Source organism: Micrasema longulum, unplaced genomic scaffold, assembly GCF_059751315.1.
Source record: "Micrasema longulum isolate JH-2025_06_02 unplaced genomic scaffold, ASM5975131v1 h1tg000639l, whole genome shotgun sequence".
NCBI lineage: Eukaryota > Metazoa > Arthropoda > Insecta > Trichoptera > Brachycentridae > Micrasema > Micrasema longulum.
In genome coordinates, this window is record NW_028277835.1 from 1,099,308 (window position 1) to 1,124,344 (window position 25,037).

At 31.8% G+C, this 25,037-nt stretch overlaps 2 protein-coding genes and 1 non-coding gene across 10 annotated transcripts in view; 2 read left to right on the forward strand and 1 right to left on the reverse strand.

Annotated features, from left to right (window-relative positions):
* The window catches only part of LOC148279956 (organic cation transporter protein-like), a 46,159-nt gene extending 37,318 nt beyond the window's left edge, over positions 1-8,841 (reverse strand). The window contains exons 1-3 of one of the 8 annotated variants that reach the window (XM_088229157.1): positions 5,938-6,020; positions 5,734-5,809; positions 5,318-5,436 (exon numbers count right to left, since the gene is read on the reverse strand). In XM_088229157.1, coding sequence (XP_088085283.1) covers positions 5,318-5,384 — 67 coding nt within the window. In that variant the 5' untranslated portion in view covers positions 5,385-5,436; positions 5,734-5,809; positions 5,938-6,020. Of the gene's footprint in view, positions 1-5,317; positions 5,487-5,733; positions 5,872-5,937; positions 6,021-8,816 lie in introns of those variants that run through there. The other 7 variants (XM_088229153.1, XM_088229158.1, XM_088229155.1 and 4 more) reach the window with 7 other exon arrangements.
* On the forward strand, positions 4,356-4,462 carry LOC148279958 (U6 spliceosomal RNA). The gene has a single exon (XR_015822742.1). It is a non-coding gene; the product is annotated as a U6 spliceosomal RNA (small nuclear RNA).
* Positions 8,842-20,505: 11,664 nt separating the features above from the next.
* Non3 (Ribosome production factor 2-like protein Non3) lies at positions 20,506-24,448 on the forward strand. Its single transcript, XM_088229159.1, has 5 exons — positions 20,506-20,705; positions 20,832-21,047; positions 22,240-22,513; positions 22,945-23,086; positions 24,033-24,448. Exons 1-5 carry the CDS (start codon positions 20,683-20,685, stop codon positions 24,326-24,328), a joined length of 951 nt encoding a protein of 316 aa, XP_088085285.1. The 5' UTR covers positions 20,506-20,682; the 3' UTR covers positions 24,329-24,448.
* Positions 24,449-25,037: the final 589 nt, after the last annotated feature.

A 25,037-nucleotide genomic window follows, 5' to 3' on the forward strand; every position in this document is an offset into this window, starting at 1 on the left:
ATTAAAGGAATAGTTCCGAGATATTTTCAAAATAAACTAAAAAATAATGAGTTCTTTCATAACTATGCAACAAGAGGATCTAAAAATATAAGACTGGAAAAGAAATCAAAAGCAATGTCCCAGAACTGCCTTATGTACAAGAGAATACAACTATTTGAGGAAATGCCAGAAAGCATAAAAAATTAAATAAATGTAAATATATTTAAAATTAAAAGTTAAAAGTATTTTTGTGAAAAATATTAGGTAGTATATTGCGTAAATAGTAAATATAATTAATGAAAATGTACATATGAAACAGTTAATATTATAAATTAGGATATTAAGTGTATAATAGTGATAAATAATGTTAGAATAAGTATAGATGTAAATATTGTGTTGTAAATATATATTAGACTATGTTAATCATAGAACTAAATAAAATAAATAATAAAAAAATAAAAAAAGACTTAAGATTTTGGTTTATCTGATCATGCCACGCCTTCTTTGGTCGTCCTCGTCTTAAGTTACCGTACATTTTCGCCATATATACTTGTTTTACCATTCTTTCGTCATCCATTCTCCCTGCATGACCAAACCATCTCAATGACCCTTTCTTAATCTTATCAATTACGCCTGACTCAGATTTACACTCTCGCCTGATTTATCATTCGTAACCCTTTCATACATTGATTTCCCACACATTCGTCTAAGAGATCGCATTTCGATATCAATGCGCTAATTAATTATTCGTTTGGACAACAATTCAATACCTCAAATTGTGCTATTGTGTGTGAACAGTTATTATATGTGAACAGTACTCTATGTTCAGGATGCTTCCGTAAAAAATATAAAAAAAACTTTTTAATAGTCTGCTTGTAAAAAAATATTTAAAAAGATGTTTCGGCCACTTTTTGGCAGAAATTCGTTTTATTGGGTAAAACTGGCCGAAATCGAAACTAAAACCGAAACATCGGTCGGTCACTAATAGATACTGTGAACTGTGATGTGTTGGAACTTGTTTTATTTACGCATGTTAACATGGATATTACACGTATCTATGCTTCATACATTAATGCAGTTTACATAATCGGGTTGTGGTCCCGTGGCTAGTGTCTCGGACTCACGGCTCAAAAGTCCGTGATTCGAATCCCACTCTACTCCAAGTTGATTATCATTTTCTAATAGTGAATTATTTACAACTCGTTGAAAATGGCCCTCAAAATCAAATATTTGGGTAAATAAAAAAAAAAAAATCATAATATCAGAAATATTTCTTAATTTTTTTTTTTTTAAATAAATAAATAATAATATCTTGAACTTTTAGCTTTTGACAAGCATTTTATATGGAAGGTGGTATTTCACCATAAATTCTCCGTCCGAATAATACTTTAAAGGGTCGGCTGTTTTTTCATATAATTTTCGTGCACGTGAAGGTCGCACGACTTCTAAATTGTTGAAACTGAAAAAATCAGACAAACTATCCATTTTTACTTCTGAAAAATATGCCAGATGATAGATCGCGGGCTTATTCCATCGTTATACCGCGTAAGAAGCAGGTATGAGCTTGGAATAAGTTTCTATGGTCGCTATTCCAGCTCCATATCTCTTTAGTTAAACTCTGTTTATAACTTAACATTACACGAAAAGGTTTAATAAAAAATATCCTGAAAATCCCTGTCAGAACGTGCTCCCTCGGCATTTACAAAATCTTAATGTTTTGACTACAAAACAAATTTATACAAAAGTTTTACTTATGTACTCATACAAAAAATATTAAATACCTCCCATGACACCAAACACAATTACCAGAGTTACTAGACATCCCCTCCTGATGCTGCAAAAGCAATCGAATATTAACACAACTTTTGGTGAAAGACGATTGGCCTCCTGCTTCATTAAAGTGTAAAACCTACTTCTATTGTCCATAAGGACAGTAATTTAATACTATCACTATAAAATCGCTATTAAGAAAGGGCATAATGGAGGTGGAATTTGCACGGATTAGTGGATCAAGCTAAATTGGAAGAAATATGTTTTTATTTTAAGTGTTTTTTTTTGTGGGTTTTATGTGTTGTTATTATGTTTTATATATATTTGAGATTATGATTTAATTTTGTTAAATAAGACATGTTTCAAAATTATATAAAATGTCTTCCTCGGCAAGAGACACTAATGTAAAAAAAGTAATACATAAATTGTAAAAGAACATTAACTTAAATGAAAATAAATAAATAAGTTAGAATTATTTCTATACCATTCTTATTCTACCACTACGCTCAGGGATAACTTTATACCCGGTTTGTAAGTCAGGCCGTTGATTTAGCTTGGATTTAGCAATTTTAGGTCTATCACTGTGAAATCTCACCGTTCAAAAATTAACTGACATTTAAAAACATTCCTGAAGAGAAGTAGATATGTTTTTTACGATCGTTTTTGTAATTTAATTTATTCATCTTACCTACATTACCACAAGACATTTTGACTTAAAAAATGTTATGGGAAATAAATACCAATGTTATATATTATTATTTATTTTTGCTCAATCGGTTTTATATTTTTCTTGCATTTTGTAAGCTGTTAAGATTTCGAAAGTAATGTGGGTATGTATCTATCTACAAGTACATATATCATTCAAACCAGTATCCATAGGCTAACAACAGTTAAAATTTAAATTGTGTAACACGATTTATTATTGTTTACGTATTTAAAAAATAATAATTCTTCTACGCAACGTGAATTTTCCGAGATTTTGGGACGGGATTATAAATTAATATTCTATGTAATGTGTTCAAATAACAATGTAGTCAAATTAATTAAAGTTACGTATGTAGGTATTAGATCAAGCTTTCTCTTAAATACTTTATTACCTATACGAATTTCACTAATGATGTCTTTAAGTTATAGCTTTTTGTGACTCAACGCCAGACAATAGTAGAGATTTGTAAAATAGTATTACCTTACATTAGAAAAAAAAAAAAATAACAAACTTAATAAGTAACTTATCGGAAGACGACCTTTAATTTTTTTTAATTGAAAGTAGATCATATTGATCAAAAACTAAATTATAAAAACAACTTTTAAGAATTCCCTTTTTTACGCCTAGTATTTTTTAGTAAAAATTTATTTATAATTTTATTGTCAAAAGACAGAAAAAAAAACTCTTAGAAATGTATTGTGAAAAAAAAAATTTTTTTCATTATTTAAATCACCGACTTAAATGCGTATTGTGGTTTTTTGCAAATAATTTTTATGTTTAGTTTCAAATTTAACATTGAGAAATATATATTTTTTCAATAAAATTAAATTTCTTGTGATAATGTACTTTTGCTTTAGCAATACAAAAGTCGTGTATGCAAATATAAATATCTCCGAGAAATCTTTATTTATATTTGAGTGTGCTTATGTTAGTTTATTTATCCATTATATTAACACCCATAAGACTGATCATCTTACCTTCATGTAGCAAAAAAATATCAAAATACCCTGTGGTTGGTGTTCCCATGCAGTGCCCTGTGCACCATTCTGTGCGAAAGGGGAATAATGATACAAAAAATTTAGTGAATAAGTATTTTATGCAAATAAATTCACAAAATATTTACCAAAAAATAGGCGGTAAAAATGGTTCATCATCGCATCTTCGTCTCCTTTCCTGACCTTATGATGCGTATCTTTATATTTTTTATTACACGAAGGTAAGATGATAAGTCATACGCTTCAGGTGCCAAATCCAGGGACTATGAAATATTCCACTTTAGAACACATTTTCAAATGTGTGTATGAAAGTTAATTTTCACATGTACCTACGTATATTTTGACCATATCGAATCTGTTCAACATCGTTTTATAAGAAAAGTGGCATGATTGCTCGGATTGCAAAGGGGTAGTTATACCTATTTTGAAATAGACCAATCTCTTCATTTGTCTTTATTGGAGAAACGTAGAACTAAGATGAACCATATACATTTTTAAAATACTTGAAATGCTATAAGTGATGTCACATCTCTATTGCAATCAATTTATTTTCATGTGTTCAACCGTATCACCAGAAGTCAAAATTTGATATTTATCAAGTATTTTACGAGAAACACTTTTTTATGCCCTTAATTTTCAGAATGTGTAGATTAGTCAATTCGACACACAAGTTGGAAATCTTTGGGATAGATCTTCCTGCTTTTCGTAGATCTCTTCGCCACTAAAACTGTGTGGGATGAAAATGGGTTGGCATGGGTTAGCACAAAGTCTTATATGTTGATCGTGTTTTTAAATATATTATATACCATTATTTTATTGCCCTTGCTTGTTTTTGCTACCATAGTTTTATGTTCTTTTTGTTTGGTTTCTTATACATATGTTTTTTTCTTATAACTGTTGTAATAGTACTCGCTTCGGCAGTACATATACTAAAATTGGAACGATACAGAGAAGATTAGCATGGCCCCTGCGCAAGGATGACACGCAAAATCGTGAAGCGTAAATGGGTATTATACTTGACACTAAACTTTCTTTTACAATTCATAGTTAACATGTTATCAATAAATCCTTAAAACTTCTTGAATTTATTAACAGAAGCACCGCTTACTTCAAAAATATCGATACCCTTAAAACTCTCTTCTGTTCCCTAGTTCGCCCGCACCTAGAGTATTCCTCTGTTATCTGGTCTCCATATTATGATGTTCACATCAAGAATATTGAATCAGTCAACATCGATTTTGAGAAAGATAGGCTGGAGGTTGGGCTTATCCAGAGACCTATATACGTATAATGAGTTAGAATCTACCTTGAATATATCTTCTCATCAAGACCATCGAAATAAATCCGACCTTATGTTCCTTTTTAAAATACTCAACTCACTCTTTGATGCGCCTGAACTACTGAGCTCAATAAAATTAAATATCCCAACTAGAAACCTTAGACAAAACTTACTCTTTCATACCGATAACCATAGAACTAACTATGGTTTTCATTCTCCTATGCCCAGAATTCTTAGGTCTGCCAACAAACATACCAATCTTGATTTCTTTGATAACAAGTTTTCTTCCTTTAAACGATCACTGAATCGAATTTTATTATAAACACCTCTCTCCCGCTTCCACTTCCGCAAAGTCTACTATAAACCATTGAGTCTTTCTAATTTTTTTATAATCATTTTCTATGTATAAATGCGTCCATATATAAATAAATGAATAAATAAATAGGCTTAGGCCGTATATATAATAAAATAAATATATCAAGACACCATTAGTCGAATAAAAAAATGCGTTTCATTATTTTAATAAAAGCATCGTTGAAATCGCAACTCATTGAAGAAATGAATTAATTATTAATTAAGTAATATTACCATCGCTCGATTTCCGGTCCCCGGGTGTCATGTTGAGACTGATGTTTTCCTCCAACTTCTCTTCCATTTCAGATAGTAAACACAGTAATAACACTCAACACTTTAATTAATTGTACGATCTGTATATTATATTCATCCTAAAATCAATTATAAAAAATAACTGTCCCTACTATTTTATAAATAAGAAACACAAATAAAAATCGACGCTTTTTGAGGACACAAATATATACACATAAAATATGTACAAAAAATAAAATCGTAAGGCTGAATTCGAAAGGTAAAATGCTCCACAATGATAGATATTATATTATGAAGCTCTTTAAGGGCATCATTTTTAAATAATGGCGCTCTAAAACATGTTCATATAAAATTTATTCAAGTATATTTTAGCTTCCAAACAAGTACTGCGTACTTACCACCTACTGGTGAAATGGGAAGAAAAGTTAAGTTATTAATTACACACTGTTATTTCGCAAGATTTTATGCAAGGATCTAAAAATAATTAATAATTTTCTTAAACATATTCTCGAATAATTTCAAAAGTGGTTTGCTTTAGATTTCCGAAGGAACACGCAATATTTTTAATTAATAAGACACTTAAATTGTTTTATTTAAAATACCCGATTATTGAGAAACACCAGCAGCGCCTAATAACACCTTATCACACAACGAGTCTCGCTCTAGAGAGAATTTACAGAAGACTGCTCTCAACTCTCAAATCGGTACTTTGATAGAGCACCATAATAATGATTTAATAAGTGGCACCTAACCGCCTCTTGATAGCACAGAGAGGAATGAGGATATTTAGTTTTACATATTTATTAATTGCTTTGATGCCACTGCGATTTTTCAAATACTATCTCGCTTGTTTTTATTATTTTTTTAAACGAAGAAAAATTCCATATTAATCCAGTGGATAGGTACATTTAACCTTGCAAAAGGTGATGCTGTTTTAGATTTTGGTTATGTTTTATGCAAGGAAAATCCAAGTTTTATAATTTGGTAAGCCTGTGCGCGAGTTACGACGACAACTTTTGTGTCACTTTTTTAGATTTTTGCTGGACAACTTTTTACACATGTGTTAGATACTTATATTTACTCGAATTTTCTACAATTTATTTGATATGGGGTGTCAGAGAAATTAGATGAATATTTATTTGAACATAGTTTTTCTGTCGTCCATCTTTCAAAAAGGCGTATCTCGAACTTGTTGATTTTTGAGATGACTTTTTAAGAATTTGCTTGGATAGTTTTCGCCTTTAAAAATAATAAAAAAATAATCTTACTGTATTTTGCCGTTTTTTTATTATTATTTTAAGACAGTGTGATGTCTATTTATTCCGTAAATATAACTTATTTTTATTAAAATATTCATAATTCAATTTCGACAAAAAAATGAGATAAGCCTTTTAAAAAGATGGACGTATTGTGCAAAAAAGACAATCCCAAGCGAAAATCGATAAAATCAAGGTTTCGTTGTCACGTTTTAGGTACCACAAAATTAAACCGATTTTTTTTTTAAATTAAAAGAATTAAATTTTCTTTGTCGGCAGATAAAACTGGGCGCCTTTTTTGGTTTTTGGATGGTCTTAGCTCCCATATGAAAAAAATATCAAAAAAGCTGAACGATGAAAACACGTTAATGGTTAGTAACTATATTGTGTAAAAAAATCGCTGCTTTGGAGCCATAATCCAGGGGAAAATACGGGAATGCGTTTGCATGTATCACCTGGTTCTGGAAATGAGAGCGACTGACGAAAACAGTTTCAACTCTCACTTGTACGCTTTCGAAAGCTCGTCTTACACAGGTCAGAAAATGATACAAGATCTTGTGCAGTTCCTTGTACAATAATAGGGAAATATCACATACTACGAACTAAAAAATATATGAAATGGATTAAGAATAATCAATTGTATTTTTCAAATCAATATGGATATTGTGGAGAAATGTTTTCATACATTTTCATAATGTAAAAAAGAAATTTAACAAAATACTTTGCTAGAAAAACTTTGCTTAGCTTGGTTTTTGTGACGTCAAGATTCGTGATAATGTTCTTAACAAATTTCAATGGCCAGGAACAAATAAACATGATTCGTGACGTATTAGGGGCGTGGCCAATGAAATGACCGTTTTTGCGGGAATTTCGCAAAATTACAAATTAAAAGTATTTTTTAAGCTTCTAATAAATAGCAAAAATAAATTTTTATTAGACAGTATTTCATAGACTTTTATTATTTTTAAAATGTTATTTTTAAAAACATGATATTTTCCTATTCCGCGCATAATTGCGCAGTCAGAAGGCTGTGAATGGAGTTGTCACAATGTTTTAGAAGTTATTAATGAATGAACATCAAACCCATCTAAGATCGCCAACAAATTTATTATATCAAATTAAAAAAAAAAGTACTGATCGTTTAAAGATCAAGTTTTCAGGGAAGCATCAGTTCATCCAATCTATGGACCGACCGCGCATTGTACATACCTATATATTGTGTCAATATTATAATAATTTGCATTAACGTTACATTAAAATATATCCTCAGATTGTCAATGGATACTTTAGAAATATTTAACGTTTGACATATTTTTATTTCATCTACAACGCTGCTAAATAAAATCTTTTTTTTTTTTTACTGGACAGTATTCCATAGACCCTTATTACCTTAATTTACTTTTTTTCTAATTGATATTTCCCAATTATTGTGCCAAACCTTGAGCCATTTTACTTGTTGTTTTACACGGAGCAGTTTCTGTGATTGAAAATTGCACGTAAATATGCGCAGAATGTAAACGTTTATACATCACAGTTGAGACAGCGAGCTTTTTTGTGAAGAAGCGACTACTGACAACAAAAAAAAAATATTCTGCGATCAAAATCAGGTTTCTGAAATAACATGGACCGTGAACCTTATTGATAATCAGTATTTCCAGAAAAGAAAGCCGGTGATGAAGTTAAAAATTGCATCAAAACAAATAAGATCGAGGATAAATAAAGTGACACGAGCAAAAACAAATACCCGTTGACAATTAACAGTATCACAGGTTTGAGATGTACGCGCACACTTTTTATGAGCGCGCAGCCAGCTCTTGGTTCAAATAGTAATTTTGTAGAAAAATAGTGTTCTATTTTTTCTGAATTCGACCACACATTTCACCCAATTTGTGTATTGCACTACACAGTATTCATTGGATAAGATAATGTATTATCTTCCATAAGATCTTGTATCATTTTCTGACCCACGTAATACGAGCTTTATTCGTATTATTACATTTTACGCGTGATGATTTTGATTTACAAAACGGTTAATTTGTACTATTTTACCGCAGATACACGTCGGAAAAGTTTACCCGTAGTGTTCCGATTGTGAGCATATTAAATAAATCATTTTTAAGATCTACTTTCGAGTTGCGCTACCCAATTTTAAACACTACCACTGGTCGATGTAATATTTTAGTATGCGTATTGAATAATCGCCATTTTACAATCAATGAACAGACCTCTATGACCGAATAATTTGTACTGAACGATATTACAAACAGTTATGCATAGTTCGGTTACTTACTTTCTAGTTTAGATATTTATATACGAAAACTAGTTATATAGATTCTTAGATCACTTTCTAAACATACAATATGGTAATATGTATTCTAGATGACATCTATAAATCACTCGCCACAATAAAAGTTCTTTTCACGTTATATCAACTTACCTGTAATGTTTCTAGTATGTAATGTACAATATGTAATTATGTAACCGAGATGACATCAGAATACATGCCTTATGTTTTTTTTGGTTTCAAAAAATATGATCACATTTCTGATTATCGTAGGCAACTGAAATGGTTCAAAATTAGACAGCGGAGAGACTATCACTCCCTCCAACTTCTGTTCACTGTACTTCATATCTTGTCCTAATGCTCTTATATACCTTTGTGAAAAATTTTAACGCTTATCAATTCATGGTTAACCTCTTCGTTATAATTCTCAAAACACCCTCAATGCCCATCCATGATTTCTCTTTCTTCTCTGTCGCGTATAGTTTCCATGCCACTTAACCGTGGAATCATCTCCCATACACTATCAAAGATGTCTCTACAATCTACAATATACCTACCTGTTTAAATCCCTTCTGAAGAAACGTTTCCTTTCTCTTCCTTAATCTATACTCCTTTCCATTTTACTCATTATTCATTTTCCCCATTGAGTATTAGCATTGATTGAAAGTAATGTTTATACAAATACCATATCTTTATTTTGTTTTTTATTGAATACGCTTTAAAATCTAAATTACATAAATATCACTTTTATTTTATTGGTAAGTTGGAAAAAAAATTCCATTTGGCCATAAGTCCGCCAATGTAAAATTTATGATCATTCCATGTCCGCTCCCTAGTTGGAGCATTTGGTGTCCACAAAGATTCTCCAAGCATCTCTGAGAGAACCTGATGCCTTGCAAAGTTGGCAAGCGTGGTTAAGGCTCTCGTGAGGCATCCGCAGCACATGGCCAAGCCAACCGTATCGCCTCCGCTTGATGACAGTTGTCACCGGAGTTTGCTGAGTTTGCATCGGAATTTATACTATGTACAAAAAGTTATAAATAATAAAAAAATATCGAACCCGGAACCTTCCGTGCGTGAGTCAAGTGTCTTAACCACTGCACCGTGGAGGCCACTTTGATCGGGATGATCGAGTAAAAACAATTTTCATTGGCTCTAAAAAAATGGTCTTGTTATTTTAATTTCAAAGTGTTCTATTTTAAATGGCATTTAGAATGACAGGTCCAAATTTCACGTCGCCACGACTTACCGTTTCGGAAGAGATATTGTAAAAGACAAACAAGCAAACATACACACCCATGTTTTTCAGTTTCATAATATGATTTCGGTATAAATATGTAATTACACCTGTCCTTGATTTTGAGGACAGAAAAATCATGGTGTCATCATTACCTTTATTATTGTTATTATATCAAAGGCTGTAATAATGTATGGGATTTGTCGTCAGTGACTTGAAAAATGATTAGGTTCTGCTTAGGTACCTATATTTTTATTGAATAAATGATTAAGTTTGATTAACTAAGTTGTATTTATGTTTTTCAAATAACTCAGAGAAGATAAATAATCGCAAAATTAACTTTTATGACCTATATTGATATGTACTTACTACCTACATTATGTTTTTTTATAAAAAGACATTTGAGTTTTTAAATTTACCCATACCCAGTGTTCATACCATTTTTTTTAAAGTCGTAAATAACTTGTGCTGGAAAATGGGAATCAAGTTGTAGCAGAGAGGGATTTATCTACAGACTTTTTTTCTTGTATTATTTATTGTTATTGATTGATGATATTGATTTTTTAAATAACTTATTTTTGCAGAAAATGCCATGTTGTGCTGTTTTCAAATATGAACATCCAACTATGTTTTTTTTTATTAGTAAAATATAAATGTTTGCCCTCTCGTTTACCCAAACATTTTAGGGGCATTTAAAAATAGTTGTTAATAACCCACTATCGGAAAATGAGCATCAAGTTGTGGCAAAGCGGGGTTCGAACCTCGGACCTTTGATCCATAAACCAAATATTCTTCATGTTTTACTTTTTATATGTTTATTGTCCTCCTCGTAGTGTAATAATGGTCTTCACATTTGCCTACCATTCAAGAGGTCTCGAGTTTAATTCCAGACATGGTTGAGATTAAATATTTATTTTAATAGGTGTTTTTACGCTAGAGTACTTCATAGTCCCTGTAAAGGTATTCTGAATCTCCTCGACCCCCTAGAGAGTATTTGAAGATTTTAATTTTTTTAATGCGATGATACTTTGCTTCATATAATGGCCACACTGATGATGCGTAAAACTGTTTAAAAAACAGTAAAAAAACCAATACAGTTTGGTCAATTCAACCTAATTAAGTGTTTTGAGTAATGCTAAAGGTTGTAATAATGTTCTCAATGAAAATCATTGTTTGATTTCAGGTGTTCATATTTATTTAGCTTTAAATCATCAGTGTGGCCAGATATAAAGCAAAATGTAAACGAATGCAAAAAATAAAAATTCGTAAATTAATCACTCTTTAGGGAGTAGAGAAGATTCAGAATACCACCCCTGGACAGGTACATGTAGCGTATGACTGATCTTACGTTCAAGTAATAATAATAATCAAGATACGCTGCGGTAAGTGTGTAAATGCAATTCCCTAGACACTATGCGGAAAGGAAACAATGGTGATGATTTTTTTTTCTGACGTAACACCGAAGTAGTAAATTAAAATCAGAATTTTTAAATACGATATTATCGTTAGATGAACTGACAAGTGAATTTTTAATATTAACAGCCTTGAACGTTCCGGGACTGGAAATAAATGTTGCGAACCTTCCCAGTGCAACATGATATGGCTTTACTTAAGAAAATTAATATTTCATCTCATAACGTTTAAACCGATCAATCTATTTTTACCAACACTTCTTTTGTGGGGAATTAAAAAAATATGACGCAATGTATTTCTTAAAGTAATTTCGCAAACTCCTGGTATTTGGAAATTATTTAAATAAAATATGTGAATTTTCAATTCCAGTGCCTCGATTATGAACGCTATCTTCATCTGTATATATCGAGACGGTATAGTTAACTTATGTACTATCTGTATCTTACCTCGGTATGTTCTACTTACTTGTCATATCGACATCATACGATCGAAACAAGCCAATGGAATAACCGCGTTCCTCATCTCATTAACATTAAAAATAGTTCTCATTTATATTTTAAATAGGCTTCTGTAATAAAAAGTGCTTACTTCAAAGCGATTATAAACTCCAATTAATCCCAATTCAAGCAAAAAATGCTCGCTTGCACATGAATTTTGCATGACTTTTGGAAATCACCTAGACGGTACGCTTAACGACCGACTACAAAGCCGGCTCCTATAACGTCTCGATACAAACACTCGGAAAGATAATAAAACAGATGGAAAAAATACAATAACTAAATAATTTTTTAGAGTGGTAACTTTCTGACGCATATAATCTGTGTCTGACGCCTAGATATTTATATTTGTTAATAGGACATAATCTAGCGACATTATTTTCACATCTAGGCGTTCGTTACAGTGACAATATGTCGGAATTTAATTCGACTTCCAAACTTACTTATTTCTCTCTCAAATTTTTAAGGCTTTTAGGCTCATAGGCTTTTAAGAAAAAAAGTGCCAACCTCAAAACGATTAAAATTTTTAATAAATCATAATTAAAGGAAAAATTGCTCGGTGGAACCAAATTTTTGACACTTTTAATGCGTAGATAAACGTATCGAGGGGTTCTAGACCCGTCGGTATAAAACGATGTACCTACTTACATCAAATTTGATGGTGGGAGTATCGGTACTATACCTTTGTAGTCGGTTGGGATACTTTTATATTCAACTATGACGTCATACTAAAGCTTGTCATTTTAGAGCGTAGATATGTGTACCGTGACGTACGCTTCCCCTTGAGTCATATCGATGTACCTACCCAAAACTTGAAGGTGGGGGGTCGGTAGTATATCTTTATAATCGCACGAGGGAATTTATCTTCAACTATGCCGTCAAGGTGAAGGTATGACGTCTTTACCATCCCATCATAATCGAGGCCCAGGGTACGTATTCTGATGGGAAGTTAAAATTTATCTTCAATTTTATCTATAAAGTAAACTTAAGTTTCTGTATGAAAAATAAAACAAGTAAATATTATTTTTTTTAACATGTTCAATTACCGGTTACCGCCGAAGATACTTGGAATTTTCCTACAAATATACACACTTTCGTACATAAATATTGATATTAGTTTATACCGTCTTAGTACATACTGATGAAGTTAGCCGTTCATAATCGTGGCCCCGGGCCCAGATTACAATGATAAGTTAACTGAGTTATTTTCAGTGAGGAAGTTCAGTGGTTTTATAGATATGTTTTTTTTTAATAGACTACAAAACTAACCCAAAATTTAAAAAAAAATGTTTTGTGTGTCGTATTATCATTGTTATGATTTTTTAAATTCTAGTAGTTTTGAAATTACTCCGCCCGTGGCGTCACGAGTTGTCGTCGGTGAGTTGTGCTGTCATTTAAAACTAGAACCCTGTAGCTGTCAAAATACATTAATCGTTGAAAAAAATGGCTACTTGGAAACCGGAAATCTATCACGACACATAACAACGCCATAATTGATTGGTTATTAAACAATGTGACGTTTCAAAGTAGTTATTTTTTATTAAATTTTTCAAACATTTGCGATAAACTTCGCCGTATAATTAAATGCTCTAAATTTTAAAATGTTAGAAAACATTCTTTAAATCCAAATTTACCGAAGCACTAAACTTCCTCACTGTCGATAAAGTAAAATCGAATTTGTGTATGAAAATGTGTATATTTTTAAGATATCTTTAGTCACATGCTACCGACGAAGATACTTCTAATTTTCAAACAAACATTTACATTTTCATTGAAAAAAGATTTTTAGTTCATTGACAATTGAAGATAATTCTGTTAGCGTTTAAATAACTGAAGGCAAAATGGTCAGTCTTACGCTTGCGCTTGGTTTGGATAACAGTCTAGGCTTGTGAAATATTGCATTGAAAAATATTAGTTTAAAGAATATTTACTTTTGCTAAAGAAGTTCCTAATATCACAAAATAATTAAAACAAAGTTGCCACTCTTTCATTGTACTCAAAACTCTGGTTCAAAGTAACAGTTGTAAATCCCATAGTTGGTGAAATGGGCATGTCCGATGCGTGGACACTCGAGCTCCTTTGAATATGTGTTTATAATGATATAACTATGCCTATGAATTTAAAAGTATAGTTTTATACTCTTGACTATGCTCCAAAATATTATTCTGTTTTTGCACCGGTTAAATTGCCGGTAACTTAAAGTTGATGGCTAAAACCATGACAATTATTATTGTCACGCTCCTGACCGAAGACTTTTTTATCTGTAGCTACCTAAAAAGTGAGTAAACCGAGCTTTTAGTTCAGCAATTTTTCTCTTAGTTTATAAAATTATTGACTAATGGTTGAAAAATATTTTAAAACCAAATACGCGTATACTAGCATGGTCGTATGTTTCCATTTATTTAGTTTTTTTAATGCAGGGCTGTCTTGCTAGTTTATATTTTTGTTTTTATTTGTATTACGTAATGTTCGAATTAAGATGAACTATTTTATAATACATAAAATCAATCGGATTGAATTGGATTTATAATACAGTAGGGCCTCGACAATCCGGACAGGAAAAAACAGGACCTTGGCGGATTACCAAGGCGTTCGGATTGTGGTCTGCAATACTTTAATCGTAATTAAACATGTATGTTTAATTTTAGAAATTTATTTCATTATCAAAAGACAACCTGGACAATATTAACAACAGTGAATAATAAACGAATGAATAAAAAAGACGGCGCGTTTGAAATACAGCTAAAATATATATTTGTCACAATTGCCTGTTTTAGAACCTCGGACTTCTGATCCGTGAGTTCTCAACGCAACCCGATCCACTCGACCACAACACAACTTCTTTATATTTTCATGTTTATAGTTTTTATCAATGTTAGCCTCAATACTACAGCGAACATTATTATTTATATTACAAGAACATAAATATATAAATTAAGGGTCAGCTGTAAGAAACATCACTTTGTATAATTCAAACAGAAGCAATATTTCTGATGATTGAACCGTTCATTCTATACGGATAGTAAGGTAAATATCTAAGCTCTACAGTAATTGAAATCTCAAATGGAAATTTTTTAAAACCTATGAGAAATAAATGCAAGAAGTAATGTAAAAATTCACGAAATGCTTTCTTGTTATGCTCCGTGCGTCTGTTATAATCTTTAAAAATTTCCCTATCAAATAAGTTTAAAAATACTTTAAATCCATTAAAACCACCTAAAAGTAATTAATTTATCACTGTAATTCAATCAAACTTCGGGAATATTTTGAAACGCTGTAGACGCCTGTTTCCATATAAATATGTATTAGAGTATTCACACACGGCGTTCTAAATAAATCATCATCATCTTTTCCTTTCCGCACCTAATGGTGCAAGGGTACTGCATTGGAACACCAATCGCAGCGTTTCTTGTTCATTTTTGTTACATGAAGGTAGGATGATCACTGGGACTATGAAACATTGTAGTGTGAAAACACCCTTTTTAAATATTTCATATCAACCATGTCGGGAATCGAAACCGAGACCTCTTGCATGGTAGGCAAACGCGCTGACCATTACACTACTAGGCCTAAATAAATAGAATCAATATATTAATTTATTTGTCAGTTTAGAGACAAAAGTCAAGCTGAGAGCACGTCGCGTCGGCGTCGGTTTGAAATGTGAAATTTTTGAAAAATGTATGACGGGATGTAGAACCGAGTTAGTAGGTACATAAAATACCTAAATACCTAGCTACGGCGACCGGCTAGTTTGTCTTTACCCTTAATAATACAGAAAAAATACTTAGTTTCCTTGAAATGTTTAAAATAAAATATTATTACGAGTGCTGTGCTATTTGTACCGTTTGATGAAAAAATAAAAATAAATGATATTAGAAAATCATTTACCGTCTGAATCATTCCACGTTCCTATAAATCTGAAACACTTATCATGCAATCATAACTTACCCATGATTTATATTATTTGCCGACTTCCTGCAGTGGAGAATGCAAACTGAATCGTCATAATAAAATCTCCAGGCCAGACTACGGACTATTACTTCAGATTATATATGTGATGTCTTCACTTTCAGTCAGACATTGGCTTTATTGGATGATTTTCCTGTGTAGGTCGACGAGCGCGTCCAAAATAGGTATCCCGCCAAGTGGTCACGTTTAAGCCTCGAATTATGTTTGTATATTTCGCAAATTGGATGCTATAGCGGAAGTTATAAATTTGGAGTGTGATCAACTTGATTACGCACATTGTCACACGACAATTATTTGAGTAAGGTAGGTATGAATAGATGGATACGTAGGTACTAGTCGATGAAAAAAAGAGTGCCTATAATATTGAGAAAATTATATCCATACTATCGACCATCGAATGTTATAGTTTCATATTTTATTTATTTATTCACGGATTGTTCAGTCCATTTAGTTACAATACAATACATTACATTTTTTATTTACAACTATTTATCATTACCGCAAAAAATATTGTTCATTAAACTCTTTAGATTTAACTTTATTTGGTGCAACCTAGCCAAAAAGAATTTTGAAATGAAAAATTGAATTTTCACGACTGCAAAAAATACAATGATTTTTACTTAGTATAATACCTATCTATAACCTCACCATGTGTCTATTAGCAACCAGTGGTGCATAAAGCACTGAATTTTTATTACAAATGCAGCATATACATAGAAAGGATTGAAAATGTTCAACGAAAATTTTTAAAATACCTAGATTATAAAAACAATAAAATGCTTTGTACTCACAGCCGATCTGACAAACAAAATGGATTTTTCACCCTTGAAAATAGACGCACTGTATCTGAATTATGCTATTTACACAAATTATTTAATAATAAAGTAGACTCTTTTAATCTACTCTCCAAAATTAATCTAAATGTCCCCTTTCGCGTAACAAGAAATAAGTATTTATATAAATATTTATACGATCCCACTTACTATTTAATAATGCACACTCCTGAACACTTACTCTTACACTAATACACATAAACATACATCTACACTTACTCTCATTTAAATACACATAAACACATCCTTTTGTTGTACCACAATTTAATAATATGTATGATTTTTATTTAGAAACTTTGCTGGTCTCTTAACGGTATTTTTAAAAAAATGTTATCGTATCATTGTTGACTGTTTGTTTCTTTAAAATAAATAAATAAATATCTCGATTAGAGGTGGTAAAAAAAAATGTAACTGCTGTTTGAAAACAAAACGAAACACCTAAAACAGTCGCACTGTGCATTAAACTGTTATTTTTAAACATCTACAAGAAACAGCTTATTTGTGAAACGGTAACTGTTATTGCTACTTTTTGAGATATTTGAGATCATGAGAGAGTGCGGGTATTATCCTTGGCTCTACCCGACCGAGTTTCTCCAGGGTATGCTTGGCTACAACAGTTTAGAGACTAGAAGGAATGTGTATTTGACTACACATTTTTATCGATTGTTGCGCGGTATGATCGATAATTCTGAGATTATGATGAGCATTGGTTTGTATGTTCCTGATAATTACCTAAGACAGCGTCAGCATAGATTGTTTCATATTCCGAAATACAGGAGCAACCTGCCTATGGTTATGCCTGTTGGAAGGGCTACCGCTATGCTGAACAACATCGTTCTAGATGTTGATCTGTTCCATGTATCCGAAAAAGTTTTCCAGAGCATTCAGAGGATTCTCCTACTACTTTGACATGAGTCTCTTTCATGTATTTTTTTTTATAATATGTATGTATTGAATATATTTTTGTAATGTTTATGTTGTATTTAAATAAATGAATTGAATTGAATTTTATAAAAAAACGGAAATGCTCATCTTTAATCTAATCTTGATCATTTATACACAAATGTAGAGTGATTCAACAAAATAAAAGGCGTTATTTCAATCATTTTAATTTTAAAACGTATGTCAGAAAAATAAAATAAAATAAAATAGTCACGAAAATTGAAATAGCAATTTGTGTACCTTTATAAATGAATTAATATCGATATTTGTGTTTAATGGGAAAAGGGGAATAAAGAGAGAGGAAAAGGGGAGAGTTTGAAGAAGAGAAATGAGATGTTTCTTCAGGCGTGATCTGCGTGATATTCAGCTACGGTAGAAACAGCTGATATGATTCCACATTCGAGCCATATGAACACTATATGATTGAGGAAGTTCAGTAGGTTTTTTATTATTATTGAATTGTTTTAATTGACCATTAAACTAAGTAAATATGTATATATATATACATATTTACTTAGTTTGTATATATATATATATATATATATACATATTAACTTAGTTTGTATATATATATATATATTTATATATATAAAGGCTTTCATTAAACCCTGTCACATCCGAAACCACGATGATCAGTATGAGGAAAAAGACATTTATTGGCACATTAAAATAATTTTTTAGAACGAATAATTTTTTAAAAAAAAATATATCAAAAAAAAAAATCTTTGCTTACTTCCGCAGGGGAGAAACGACGTGGGGGAAGGGAGGAATCTGATCCATCGACAACCGCGCGGCCGCACTCCCCTCACTTCTCCCCTGCAGAAGTAAGCAACCATTAAAAAAAAAATATTCTAAAAAAATTCTTAGTTCTAAATATTTTTTTTAATATGCTCATCTTGCCCATACTGATCATCGTGGTTTCGGATGTGACAGGGTTTAAAGAACACCCTGTATATTTACATCGTATTATCAGTGTTATGATTTTTCAAAGTTTTGTATTTCTGAAATTAATCCGCATGTGATGTCAGAGGGTTCTCTTCAGCTTATTCTTAGTTTAGTCCGTTCACGGTATGTAAACCGGATATTTTTCACAGCTTTCTTATCATTAGCTGATTCACTAGTAACGTCGTTCAAAGTAGTTCGTTTTTTAAATAAATTTTCCGCCTATTCGTCAGGGTACGTCTCGAAGCCGGCAAACATAGAAAGAACGGTAAGTGGTTATATACACATATATAATAACATTTAGTAAAATGTTAGACCACAAAGTTAATGCTTTAAATATTAATGATAGTAATTTATTGATTTACATAATTTATTTCAAGAAAACTACAGCCATTACTACAAAAATACTACGTTTACAAATAAACCCAGATTATTGGCCAATTTTTAAGTTTTCTATATACCTATTGCTAAATACAAAACAAAAAAAAACGCATACTTGTGCAAAGTCACTCCCTATCACTTCACTTGAAAGAAAAAAAGTTAAAAATAACACATAAATACGAAAAAAAAAATTGTCAACTTGGTCTTAAGAAAACTTTTTCGTCAACGGATCCACACGGGGTGACCCCAAATTAGTATTTTTCTTTTAAAACAAGAGGAAATAAATATTAATGAAAGTGTACAAAAAAAAATATATATATTAAGTTAAAAAAAGTATTAGCCTTCTAATAAAATTGACTCGAATATTTCAATTTTGGTGGCCATTTTCAACTAGTTGTAAATAATTTACCATTAGAAAATTGAAATCAATTCGGGGTAGAGTAAATTTCGAACCTTGGACCTTTGATTTATGAATCTGCAATACTAGCTACGGAAGCACAACCTGATTCAATTTTAAATTATTGTTGAATACAGTTGGATTAAATTATTATCAATTATTATTTATCATTCAGGCTCTAGCACTTTCCTTATAGTTGTTTAAACTAAGAAAAAAAATTACTCCGACTTCAGAAAGAAAAAAAATTATACAAATTTAGGGTTCTGAGAAAAGATGCATTCTTAATGGTCCATTTTAAGGCACTCCAGCGACTGTATAAACCCATTCCGATTGAAGATTTGGTGTTTTGATATATTATTCTCTAGATTGTAAATTGATCCAAACCACCATATCACCGATTGTGTTAAATTAATTTATTGTTTTCAGCCTAGCTAACAAATAATCACAATCGACCAAATTGAAAACGACGTCGAAGTTGAGTAAGGTTAGCATTTTGTTATTCAACTATGACGGTTTTAATTTATAAGAAATAATATGAATCACAGTAAAAAACCTAAAATTTGTAACGGGGGGTTTAACATATTATAATAAATACACTTCAAATTATTTGAAAAATAAAGTCAATAAAATAATACACATAAAGAATGTAAAAAACTTGTATATGTATAAGCCAACGTCGGAGCTAGGCGCTGACCAGGCGGGTGGCTGCAAGGGGCGCAGACCCACAGCCTTCTTTTCTCTTTCTTGGGGGCCGCAAAATGTAAATTATGCTAAGAGCGCTCACGCCCCTGCTACGACGCTGGAATTAGGTATACTTTTAGATGATTTTATTTTCAAAGCCATTTCATATTGATTTTCTATTTGTTGTTTGTCTTTTAGGCGTTATTTTTAGGAATACACAACAACCATATTAATTAAAATTTTTTCAGCAGAAATATAGGTTTTTTTTAAAGTTTCTATGTGTGGCAATACAGTTTCCATGTTTTTGTGTTGTACGTTGTGCGTCGTAACTCTTAACCGCATTATTCTATGGTTATCCCGCGTGCGGCGTGTGTCATTCTTGCTGTCAACGCCGCGATTTGCTTTTAGGTTATATTTTGCCTTGCTAGTTAAAACTTAAAGATTGCGGTTTTAAATCATTGTCAGCCGTTGATTTTTTAGTCTACTGACGAAAATTATATTAAGATAATAACAAAATGCCTTTTATGCAGAGAGTGAGGTAATTTGCATGTTTTTATAATTGAAATACGATTTTATATTGAATTTTTTATAGTGCATTGTATGTATTAAACATAGTTTATTTTTAATGGTGTTGTAACTAACGTATAATTATTACTGTTCACAGGAAAGCTTCAACACGAAAAGGAAAAAAAGCCCTTCTCTCTTTAGAACCCAAATTAATAGAGGATGCAAAACAATGCTTTATGGTACAGGGGAGGAGAAGTTCGGAAATCACCAAGGGGATACTAAAGGATATCTACACTTTGAAGAAACCTAATGCAGTGATGTTTAAGCGTAAAAATGATATTTCTCCATTTGAAGATGCTTCTCTACTAGAAAAGTATGTACATGTTATATTATACTTATTGTTTACTTGTTAATGAAATAACTTCCAGACTTCTAGACCTAATAGCAGGGTGCAGTTTTTTTTATGTATGCAGTACGTTTCTATCTTTGCTAGTTTTTAAAATCATGTTTTTGCAATCAGTCGAGCCAAAATGGCTATGAGCATAAGACCTGTGACTACATTTTTTGATGAAAATAGCATAGGTGCTGCCAATAAGACGACCTTCATTCAGTCGTACACATCATACCATAAAATGAGTTCTGCTGGCCCTAATCCCCAGGCTATTCTCGCGGAAGCGCCTTACATAAGGACACGGTGTTAGACATTTAGACAATTGAGTTTAGTTATAAATTATAATAACACATTATTATAAAATAGTTTTTTGTTTACAACTTAGAGAGCAAAAATGTTATAAAGAGTTGTTTTTTAGACATAAATGTTGTACCTCAGGTTTTAAGAACTTCATCTATTTTCCAACGCGGCCTGAAATTTCTACTACTGCTTTTATGTGTAAGTTTATAAATGAATTCAAATTTATAAGACCAATATTTTATTTTATATAAACCCTTTTAGTCAAATGAATTTGTGGGTAAATTTAACCTTTCTATCTAGGCGGATGAAGAATACAGTTCTGTTTGTGAAATAAAACTAGAACCCTGAACGAGTGTTTTCACATCGATGGCTGCTTTCGGGTAAAATCCTGAGTAAGGAAATCGATTCGAGATAAGTCCGCCTCTCTGAGTAGTAGTTGGTGCGATGGCCTACCACTCGTCTACCGTTTGCCTATCATTCGCCTACCATTCTTAAGATCCCGGCAGTGGATGTGAAATATTGATTTTAAAGATTGTTTAAATTGCAATATTTTATTGTTGTTGGACTGGCACCGGAAGCGTAGGGCTGATCGCCTTACTTTCATGTAACATGTGATAGAAATACGCTGTGTTTGGTTTACGAATGCAGTGCCCTATGCACTACTGAATGCGGAAAATGGGATGATAAAAGATTTCCTTTTGAAAATTTTGCAGTGACGTAATACGATTGTCTCAAGCTAGGAGGTTCTAATCTTAATTCCTGGTCTGACCACAAGAGTTCAAGTGTATTTTTTTTATGACCACAATATCTGTACCGGTTTTGGCCCAAAAAATAAATCAAGCTCTTGATGAATGCGAATGTTTTTCTGTTATAGGTTCTCACGTTCCAAAAATGCAGCTTTATTCTCATTTGCATCTCACAGTAAAAAGCGACCACACAATCTCATCCTCGGGAGAACATTTGATTTCTCAATTCTGGACATGATAGAACTCGGAGTAGATGACTTTAAGAAATTAGTTGACTTCAAAGTTGAGAAGATTGCTGCTTTTACTAAACCCTGTCTTGTATTCAATGGACAGGCTTGGGACCAAAGTCAAGATCTCATCCGCCTAAAATCCCTCTTTATAGATTTCTTTCAGTGGGAAAAGGTATGTATTATTTAAACATTTGTACTAGTTTTCTATCTTTTATATAAATCTGGTGGCTTGAAAAAAGCACTCAAGTAGCCTAAAAACACTTCTAATGGCCTCAAAAATACATTCCAGTGGCCTCAAGAAAGCATTCTAAGGCTTTCAAATTCAGTTAGTCGGTATTTAGGTTAATCGAAGAATTCACTTACATTTCTTTAATTCCTATGTGCATTATGTAGGGTTGCCAACTCAATCGACTGAAAACCAGGAGGTAAAAAAAAAGCAAGAAAACAAATCATCACGCCGTTTCCTCATAGGGGTAAGCGGAGATGATAGAACATCATAACGCTCTGTCTTTGCATATATACCTCGCTTTCTCTACATTCATAAATCTTCTCATGCACGCACATTGATTAGTCATATCGATTTTGATTTTTTGTGGATTTCAGGCCAGCATCATAAGACTACAAGGCTTGGAGCACATTATGAGTTTCACAGCGACCCAGGATTCCAAAATATTTTTAAGATCATATAAAGCACTTTTAAAAAAGAGTGGACAAAGAACACCCCGTGTAGAACTGGTTGAAATAGGTGAGTTTTATAAAATTCCTTTTATTTGAGAAAATGATAATACTAGATGCAATAATACCGAACCCTTACTCTACCTCAAATGTTATACTTACCTCCGTGGTTTAGTGGTTAAGATGGATGACTCATGCACAGAAGGTTCCGGGTTCAATTCCCGATGAGAACTCGATAATGAAATGTGACTTTCTGTACTGTAATTCACTACCGTAATCCTGCCTCCTGGTCCATTGTGGTGCAAAAAAATGTATGTAAATATATATGCTTCCGCCATTTTCCTGTAAGTGGTTTTAGCGGTAAGTAGTGGTTGAAAAAAATAGATCATACACATCATGCAATAAACTTAGACATCTGTCAACATAACCTCATAGAAACATTAGTCGATTTGTGTTTGCATCAAAAAGTTAATTTTGTTAAGGTGTTAGCATATATATGGATAGTTATCTAAAATACAGATATGAAAATATGATCAATGAAGGAAAGAACGTTAAGTAGAATTTATTTTCAAAAAATAAATTCTACTTAACAAATAAAGGGAACCAGAGGACACAAAAAAAATTACAACAAATTAGTGAATAATTCATAGCATCTTCACCGCACACTGCAAATATCCCGAGCAGCTTTGTCAGCTTTATTCCCTCGATTAAATGTGAATAAAAAATGACAAAAATGCTCAATTTTGTCTATTTGTCATTCCATTTTGAAGGCTTGTAATCAAGTAAAATAATATATGCAACGTAAAAGCTAACACAATATCTTGTGTAGCAATTTTTTTTTTAAATGACATACCTTTACCATTTTGTTTTACTTTTGGTGATAATTTTGAAATTCGGAAAAAAACCGACATGTATTAGAAAATGAGAATCAAATTGTAGTAGAGGAGTGTTCAACAGTCATATTTTAATTTGCAAGGACCCTTATTTTGAAAACTAATTTGATAATTTTTTTACAGGCCCTTCAATTGATTTCACCCTTCGACGCACAAAGCTTGCTTCTGAAGATCTCATGAAACAAGCGTGCCGTAAGCCCAAGGAACTCAGAACAGGAGTTAAGAAGAATATTTCTAAGGATGCATTTGGCTCTAAGCATGGCCGTATCCATCTGGGAAGGCAAGATGTTTCCAAACTACAGACAAGAAAGATGAAAGGGCTTAAGAGGACCCCGGAAGAAAAGAAATTGAAAAGAAAGGAAAAGAAAGAAGCAGCTAGAGCAGAGAAAGCACAAGAAACTCCTATGGCTGTTGAATAATATTGATTTATATAGAAAAAATATAACATTTAACATCTATATCCAATGTATTTTTTTATGTTGTTTTGACATTTTAAATAATAACATGAAAAAAAAAATACAATAAAAATTGAAAGGGAAGAAGTGTTTTTGAAATTTAATGGAAGTTTAAAATAAAATATAAAAAATTAAGGGATGAAGCAAAAGCAACAGTTTTTAGGCAAAATTCGACTTTCTTCATCAACATAGTCTCCTTCAAGAGTGATACATTCATTCCAACGCTTCTCTAACATTTCAATGCCCTTTTTGTAGAACAATTTATCTTTGGCCTCAAAATAGGCTTCAGTTTTGGCAATCACTTCTTCATTAGAGTCAAATCTCTTTCACTGGAGCACAATAGAGAAATATCACTTTTTTATTTTTAAAGTAATAAAAGTCTGTGAGATACTGTCCAATAAAAAAAATAAATTGTTACCTATTGGTAGCATAAAATATATTTTGGAATATGTAATTTCGAATTCCTACAAAAACGGTCATTTCCTAATACGTCACAATTCATGTTTATTTGTACCCGACATTTAAATTTGTTTAGAACATTGTCACGAATCTTGATGTCACGATTATCAAGGCCAAACATGACGCATTTTTCTAATGAGATATTTAAAAAAAATATATTTTAAATTTATACATGAAAACATTTCTCCACATAGCAATATTGATTTCGAAAATA

Bases quoted from the DNA above. Each gene is read 5' to 3' on its own strand.
- Non3 (XM_088229159.1), top strand. From the start codon at position 20,683: ATGCCTTTTATGCAGAGAGTGAG. The intron at 20,706-20,831 runs GTAATTTGCATG...TACTGTTCACAG, and splicing joins CCTTTTATGCAGAGAGTGAG to GAAAGCTTCAACACGAAAAG. The intron at 21,048-22,239 runs GTATGTACATGT...TTTCTGTTATAG, and splicing joins GATGCTTCTCTACTAGAAAA to GTTCTCACGTTCCAAAAATG.